At 33.4% G+C, this 9,074-nt stretch overlaps 1 protein-coding gene across 1 annotated transcript; it reads left to right on the forward strand.

Annotated features, from left to right (window-relative positions):
- Positions 1–7,397, forward strand: LOC106762085 (threonine--tRNA ligase, chloroplastic/mitochondrial 2). The gene is made up of 8 exons (XM_014645794.2): positions 1–324; positions 544–690; positions 807–954; positions 3,510–3,763; positions 3,846–4,223; positions 4,466–4,774; positions 5,424–5,624; positions 6,856–7,397. The coding sequence occupies exons 1-8, from the start codon at positions 70–72 to the stop codon at positions 7,114–7,116; spliced, it is 1,953 nt and encodes a 650-aa protein (XP_014501280.1). The 5' UTR covers positions 1–69; the 3' UTR covers positions 7,117–7,397.
- Positions 7,398–9,074: the final 1,677 nt, after the last annotated feature.

Consider the following 9,074-nt stretch of genomic DNA (forward strand, 5'->3'; position numbering starts at 1 on the left):
GTGGACAGAAATTGGATGAAGTGAGCTATTTTCATCATCGTCTCTTCTCTGCTCCTCAGTTCACTCAAAATGGCTACCTTAGCGGTAGCAACAACCTATTCACTTTCTTCTATCGCTCCCCTTAAAGCGCGATGCCGTTTCGGTTTTCGTTTTGGTTCCTTTCTTTCTTCCAACACAAAGCTAAAATGCTCCTCAATCGCCACCACAACCACACTCGCCGTCGCCACCGACCCTACGGTTTCGGTCAACCCCAACTCCAACCCTAATCGGGTTCTTCTGCCTTCTAACGAATCATCCGAGAGGCTTCTCAGAATCCGCCACACGGTAATGGGAAAGCCAATTCTGTGGTTACTGGGTCTTTTTGTATTCTTTCACTTTCAAGTTATTATTCAACAAGCTGCAGCCTATGTAGACAATTTCACATGCAACAAACTTATAATAACAAAATAACGTCGGAGGAATATCTAGAATTTCAAATTATTGTTTTAATCGTTATCCTACTATCATGGAGATGATATGTTTGTTGTTAACGTTCCTTTACAGTGTGCACATGTGATGGCAATGGCTGTTCAAAAGCTATACCCCGATGCAAAAGTCACAATTGGGCCTTGGATAGAAAATGGGTTTTATTACGACTTCGATATGGAGCCTTTGACCGATAAAGATTTGAAGAGAATCAAGAAAGAGATGGTAGGCAGAGTCAGTCCATTAAATCTTTATGTTTTGGGATCTTGCATTTTTCTTTTCATGCTTTGCAACTCTGCACAGAACTGCTGAAGGGGAACGCAAATGTTTGTCATATGTAGGATCGGATTATTGGAAGAAATTTACCTCTTCTAAGAGAAGAAGTCTCAAGAGACGAAGCTCAGAGAAGAATATCGGCATTGAATGAACCATACAAATTGGAGATTTTGGACAGCATTAAGGAGGATACCATCACCATATATCATATTGGTAGTGTTCTTGCTCTTTTCTGTTTTTCCAATTCCCTCTTGATGAAACTTCGAGTAAAAGGGTGAGAGAAGATAGACTTTAGCGGTGAAAAAATGGTGACCATGGGCACTTAATTCATGAATGTTATGCTCTATGCATGTTTATACTACACATTCGAGTGAAAACATAGATAAAAATTGGTGTGTGGACGGACAGGATAACTTCATGATAACTAAACTTTGTGTGTGTATGTGTGTGTATTTGTACTTGTCATTCGAGTGGAGCATAAATTATTATATTTTGAAACTCCCTTGGTGTATGTATTAATCTTGCCCAAATTATTTATGATGTAATCTGCCCTTAATTAAAAAGAATATGTTAACATATGGTCGGTAGTGTTAAACTCTAAGGAAGAGAGAAACATTGAGTTGAAACTGTGTGTTTATTAAACACAAATGGTTTATTCATATTGAGAAAAAATTACCGATACAATAAATAGAAAAGATTTGATATTCCCTAATAACAAAGATACGATATGAGAATAATTAAAAACATTCCTAATAATACATATATGTTTGATATTCTTGATTATGAAGGATCAATTCACTATTTCTATAATCATTACACTCCCACTCAAGCTAGAGTGGATGAGTTGCATGTGCCTATTTTGTTGCAAATATAATCAATCCTCGGTTCTCACAGATTTTGGTAAATATGTAGCTAGTTGTTCATTAAAGTTGACAAATCTAGCGATGATGTCTAGAAACTTCAAATTTTGTTTTATGAAATGGCAATACATCTTAATATGTTTGGTTCTCTCATGAAATACTATATTAGAAGAAATGTATAGTGTTTCCTAGTTGTCACGTACAAGGTGCATTTGGAAAGTTTCTTCAAATTTATGTTATTTAAGGAGTTCTTTTAGCCATATGAGCTCACAAGTGACTCATACCATCTCCCTGTTTTATGCTTTTGCATTTGATCTTGCTACAACATTTTTTTTTCTTACTTTATCATGATATTCAGTTACCTCCAATTAGAACACAATACCTTGAAGTGTAGTCTCTATCTTGGTGACCCTACCCAGTTAACATTAGAACACTTAGCGATTTGGGTATTTCCCGTACCTTCATAAATGCAGTTCTTTTTGGGAGTTTTCGTAATATACTTTAGGATCTATTCAACTGCATCCTAATGATCTTGACAAGGAGAATTTAAAAATTGACTTACTATGTTCACTATAATGGCAATGTCAAAACTAGTCATATTGAGGTACTTTACCTTACTAACTAACCTTTTGTATCACCAGGGATCAAAACATGGTTCTCCTTGGTTAAGTACATGTTTGACACTTAGATCCATTAGTGTGTCCATATCATCCCTGCCTCATCCAATATGTTGAGAGCATATTTTCTTTGAGATATGGTCAAACCATCCTTGGATTGCACCACTTCTATACCTAGGAAATACCTTAGGTGTCCATAATCTTTTATTTAGAAGTTTTTAGCAATACATTGTTTTAGTTGTACAATGCCCTCCTTATCACTACAATAATGAGATAGATGCATCGTTAGGGAGAATTATCAACATGACTTTGTACCATTCCAAATTGGTTGGTGACAGTTCTAAAATGCCCAAACCATGCATGGCATGATTTCTCGATGCCATATTAGGACCTACATAATTGAAATATCACATTGAATGACATCCCTAATCAACAAATTCAGGAGATTGTTCCATGTAGATAATTAAGATGACTATGCAGAAATGCATTTTTGATGTCAACTTGAAACAAAGTTCAGTGGAGAGTGCCTACAATGGAAAAGAGAAGTCGAATATATTTCATATTGGTAACAAGAGAGAAAGTATTAGTATTATCTTGGTCATATATTAGTGTGTTGTTGCAGGTGGGAGAAATATCCTCTTCTGCATATATAATCTAGATATTTTTTATATAGAATCAACTCCTTGTTTATTTGTTATAACAGGTAGAATTATGTCCTTGCTGAGATGGATATGAAGTGAGAATAGGTCTCACTATGTGTACAACAAAATTTGTTAGATGTATTACTCCTGTAGCCATTACCAATCTCATCATCACCCACACTGGTGTCACTATTGGTTCGTTTGAGCCATAACACAATACTTTGATTCTCTGTTTGATCCTGCCACTGCATTTTATTAAATAACCATATTTAAATATGGCAAGAATATGTTTCATGTTATTTGCTTAAAGTTGGTAATAATGTAATGTTTCTGTTTACCCTTAATAAGAGAGTTATTTTTCTTAGCTTTCTCTAAACTACATGAACACCGAGCCTAAGTACTTAGAGCGCTGAGCTTCTTCTGCATCTTTAACATGATCAATTAACATGCTTGAGCAGAATGAAAATGGACAGTGTAATGTGTTTGATATTGCAACTGTGAAGATGGAAGTGTAAAGTAGAATAACAATGACGAGGCAAGGATGTGCTCAGAGTGCTGCAGGTTTCAAATTGTATTAAAAAAGAAGTTTTTGCCTCGGGTGTATCATCTGCCTATTTTCTCTTTCATCATATACTCTTTTTCTCTTATAGGCAATGAATGGTGGGACCTTTGCGCTGGACCTCATGTTGATTCTACTGGAAATATCAATAAGAAAGCAGTTGAACTTGAGTCTATTGCTGGAGCATACTGGAGAGGAGATGAAAGAAAACCAATGCTTCAAAGGATATATGGTACTGCATGGGAGAATGAAGAGCAGTTAAAAGCTTACCTTACTTTCAAAGAGGAAGCTAAGCGTCGAGATCACAGGCGCATAGGGCAAGATCTTGATTTGTTTTCTATACAGGTACAAGAAATGGTGCTGCTCTGTTCAGGTTTCCTTGTGTTATTCCTATTTCAAGGTAAATAACTTTACTATATTCATGCAGGATGATGCTGGTGGGGGTTTAGTTTTCTGGCACCCGAAGGGAGCTATTGTCAGACACATAATTGAAGATTTCTGGAAAAAAATTCACTTGAAGTGTGGCTATGATCTGCTGTACACACCACATGTGGCAAAAGCTGATCTTTGGAAGATCAGTGGCCATTTAGACTTCTACAAAGAAAATATGTATGATCAGATGGACATTGAAGATGAGCTTTATCAGCTGCGACCTATGAATTGTCCTTATCATATTTTGGTGTACAAAAGCAAACTCCATTCCTATCGTGATTTCCCTATTAGGGTGGCAGAATTGGGAACTGTTTATAGATATGAACTGTCTGGAAGTTTACATGGCCTTTTCCGTGTCAGAGGTTTCACACAGGTTTGCATAAAATTTGTTCTTGACATCAACTTCTACATTGTAGACTGTCAGCCTTGGTTCATTGGTGTGGTTGCACACATTTGAACTGTCCTGAAGAGTGACAATTGCAAAGGACTAGGCCACCCTTTTTTATTTTCCTCTAAAGTATTCAAGAAATTGCTACTTTGGATTTCTAATTTGTTTTTCGCACATTGCATGTTGATATATTGGTTTTTGTTTGACTTCAATTTCCTTCTCTACAGGATGACGCACATATATTTTGCTTAGATGACCAGATTAAAGATGAGATCAGGGGGGTCCTAGATCTTACTGAACAAATATTGTTGCAGTTTGGTTTTGACAAGTACGAAATAAATTTATCTACAAGGCCTGAAAAGGCTGTGGGAGATGATGATATATGGGAGAAAGCTACCACTGCTTTGGAAGATGCTTTGGATGATAAAGGTTGGAGTTATCAAATTGATGATGGAGGAGGTGCCTTTTACGGGCCAAAGATTGATATCAAGATTGAGGATGCTCTTGGTCGGAAGTGGCAGTGCTCAACCATACAGGCAATTCTTGACTTCCTAAATTTTTCAATATAAAAGGCACATTTGCCTTTGCCTAATAGCTTAATGTTTTAGGAGATTTCGTCTTAAACAGATGACATTTCCTGTTTTGGGAAGTGTTATTTTCAGCCTTTCTTTACTAGTTCTGAATGAACTTATGAAAGCTTAGAAAACCCATATAAACTATTTTTGGGTTCTGGCTCGTGAAAATAAGCTGTTATGATAAAAGCTAGAAACAGCTTAGGTGATTACTGTTGCAATTGTAGTTATCCTAAAGTTATTTACTCAGTTATCAAAATTTGTTGTCTCCGAATGGGGCCATATATTATAGTTTATATAACGAATTTGTCAGGAATACTCTGCACTTCCCCGCCCATTTAAACTAGGTACATTTGGTCTCTGCATTTTCCATGCTTTTAAGCCCAAAGAATTTTCCGTGAGGTGGGGAAGTTGCAGGTATAAAATAAACTATTCACATACCTGCATGGGTTATCTTATCCTTTCTCTTATATATCTCAACTCATCAAGGGGTGCAAACTTCTGGCTCTTTGGTTTATTTCTTGAATATTGGTTGCCTTGTCTTGAATGGATCACTTTGCAGGGAACTATTTTCCTCTTAGCTTGACTTAAAGTTCATTTTAACTTAAAACAGGTTGATTTCAATCTACCACAGCGTTTTGACATCACATATGTTGACTCAAATACTGAGAAAAGAAGGCCTATCATGATCCATAGAGCAGTGCTTGGATCATTGGAAAGATTCTTTGGTGTTCTCATCGAGCATTATGCTGGTGATTTTCCATTATGGCTTTCTCCAATACAAGCTCGAGTTTTACCTGTTACTGATGCCCAGGTAACACAGAGTTTGACTATTAAGAAATCCTTGGCCCATTCTACGTACTGATCATATTTTATTGGAGTATGTACATTATATGCATTATTAGCATGTATCTTTATCTTTTAGAAGCTTTCTTCGATTTCTGGATTTCGAAGACAAGTTGGGAATTCTCGATATTAAGTTACCAACTTGAGAGGGAATTTTGTAAATAGAGGATTATTAGGACAAAAATATCTTCCATATTTGCATAGAAATTAAGAGAAAAATATTGGGTATCTTCCTATTAATTTTGCACATTTTTATTTCCTTATTTTAGAGAGTTCGGTTGTTACAAATAGAGGTGATGAGAGTGTAGTTTGTGTGATTGGTATCAATAAAATAATTATTTATTTTCTTATTAGTTCAAGTAAAATTTGAGTAATTTACATACTAAGACCTCCTGAGGCTTTCTCGAGCTACATTGACACTTTAATTTTTTAAAAACATTACAGTTACATCCTGATAAGGGAGGGTATTATAATGGTGAAAAAAAGTAGAGGGTGTCATTGTAATTTATGGCATTTTTGCTAAACGTCCAGCAGAGCTATTCAAGAAGAGCAATTTGAGGGTGGAATGAGGAGGCTCAAAGGTTATTGCTGACCCTTATGGTAGTAATGAAGAACTTACCATAGTTAGTGATGCCTGATTTGAAATTACAATTTGAGGTGGAGATCGATTTTGCAGGAAGACAATCGACACATAAAGTTATAAAGTTATGTATTTATGAATAGGAAAATACAAAGAGATGGACGTAAACACATTAATCTATCAAGAAGTAAAGAAAGACTGGTCAAAGGGCTTTAAAGTACTAGTTAGAGAAAGTGTGTTCTTGATGGGGGGACTACAAAAAATAGGTTCTTAAATTACTAGAGTACTATTTTTAGATACCAAACAATTCTTTTTTGCATTTTTTTTTTTGTTTATTGCAAGTCAGTTGTCGATGTGTGTATGTATGGATTGTGTTGTTTGAGTTTTTCTAGAGTCTAGTATTTCTCTCCAATCAGTATTTTGTTCCTATCAGATTTACAATGAGACGCAAGTGTTAGTTAATTTATAATTATTTTCACGTTTGTTTATAGATACTGAAGTGTGTTTATGGGGCTATCAAGTTCCTAACAGGAGAGATTGTTTCTTTTCTAGATACGATAACAGACAATGATAAGTGAATTAATGGGGAATGTTTTTCTATATTATATTTCTCATGCAGCTTGAATATTGCAATGGTGTAGCCAACAAACTGAAAATGTATGGCATCCGAGTTGAAGTTTGCCATGGAGAGCGGCTACCTAAACTCATAAGAAATGCAGAGAAGCAGAAAATTCCTTTGATGGCTGTCGTGGGCTTAAAGGAAGTTGAAACAGAAACAGTGACAGTTAGATCTAGGTTTGGTGGGGAGCTTGGGACTATGTCTGTTGATGACTTTATTAATAGAATAAAGTTGGCATCAGAAAACCCTATATCCTTATGAGCCTATTTTAATAGGAAAAAGATGATCCTCTTATTGTTTATGTATGTGGAAAAGATAGGGAGTGATGAACATTTGAGACAACATACTTTGTATATCATTAGATAATTATTGAATCAGCAGGACCATTTACATTGAAGAACAAAAGGCTCTGGCTTTTCGATTAGGGAATCTAGGTTTTGATACAACAACATATTCACATTTGTTGCATCCTTTTCAGATCACTTTTACTTGTAACCTTGAACTCAACTTTTGAATACAATTTACGATAAACCTGCTTACAAGTTGTTTTAGTGAGCCAGTTAAAGGAATCTAACAAAGAATTAGTACAAATTTCAATAAATTAGATTTACAAATTAGTACTCTTCAATTGGTATAAATTTTAAATGTAATTATTCTTGTAGGAAATTTAAAAAATAGAATGAATCACTATATGGTGTTCTAAAAGGTAACTTTTTAGGGTTGAGATTATTTATGTATTTGGATGTAAAAAAAAAAAAAACACTTAATTAAATAGAATAAAACTTTAACAAAATAAGAATCACAAAAAATGAATTCGTCTTTATGTTATTAATTGAACTAGTTCAGATTTTCACACAAAAATGCAACTTGATACACGCACTTCTATGGTAATATTTTATTTATTTTTTAACTTGAATAAAAGATGAGAATAATATGTAAATATTTATCTGTCTTTAAGTTCATACTTTTTTTCAAATTACTAAAACATTTTTATAATTTATCAAATTTTATATTAATTTGTCTCTTAATCTTTCTTTTTGTAATTTATTTTTAAAACACATATTTATCATTTTTATTTTCTTCTATAATTATTTAACTTTTATGTAATTGTTATAGCATAATTTTATCTTTTTCTGATTATAATTCCAAATGCTGTTTATATATATTATTTATAGTGAAAACATGTGTAAGTGAACATGTATTTATATTTTTATTATATTAGAATATATATAATTATATTATTTTTATGAATAATTAGTTAAAAGGTAAATAAAATATAATTTAAAACATATATGTATAATTTTATAAAAATAGTATTAAAAAATCATGCAATCACTATTTTAAATTGATATTCAATTATTTCAAATAAAAAAATTATTAAATAAATGACCTTTTGTTAAAAAGTTATGATTTTGATCAAATTTTTACCATATATATTTTTTTACTTTTATAATTTATTTAGAAACTTAAAAATCTTGAAATTTGAAACTATGAAATCTAGAACCTTTTTCTTGAAACTTTGAAATCTTGAAACTCTATACTATAAATGTAAAACTCCAAAATTCTTAAATCCCGAAATCCTGGAATTTTGAAGTCCTAAATCTTAGAACACTAAAACTTCAAAGTGCTAAAATCCTAAAACTCTAAAATTTTGAAGTCTTAAAACCCTAAAACTCTTAAATCTTTAAACCCTGAAATTCTGAAATTTTGAGAAGTTTCTAGGTTTCGAGATTTTAGAGTTTCAATGTTTTAGAGCTTTAGGGTTTCGAGAATTTGGACTTTTGGTGTTTTAGGGTTTTAAGACTTCAAAATTTCAGACTTTTAGGATTTAGGACTTTGGAGTTTTGGTGTTTTAGGGTTTCAGGACTTCAAAATTTCAGGGTTTAAAGATTTAAGAGTTTCAGGGTTTTAGGGTTTTAGGGGTTTGGAGTTTTGGTGTTTTAGGGTTTCAAGACTTCAAAATTTGATAGTTTTAGGGTTTCAGAGATTTAGAGATTTTCTGTTTTAGGGTTTCAAGACTTCAAAATTTAAGGATTTAAGGGTTTCGTGATTTCAAGATTTTACGTTTAGGGTTTAACGTTTTGAGATTTAGAGGTTCTAGGTTTCGAGATTTAAGAGTTTCAATATTTTAGAGTTTTAGGGTTTTAGGGATTTGGAGTTTTGCTGTTTTAGGGTTTCAAGACTTCAAAATTTCAGAGTTTTAGGGTTTCAGGACTTTG

The sequence above is a fragment of the Vigna radiata genome, chromosome 5 (genome assembly GCF_000741045.1).
Source record: "Vigna radiata var. radiata cultivar VC1973A chromosome 5, Vradiata_ver6, whole genome shotgun sequence".
NCBI lineage: Eukaryota > Viridiplantae > Streptophyta > Magnoliopsida > Fabales > Fabaceae > Vigna > Vigna radiata.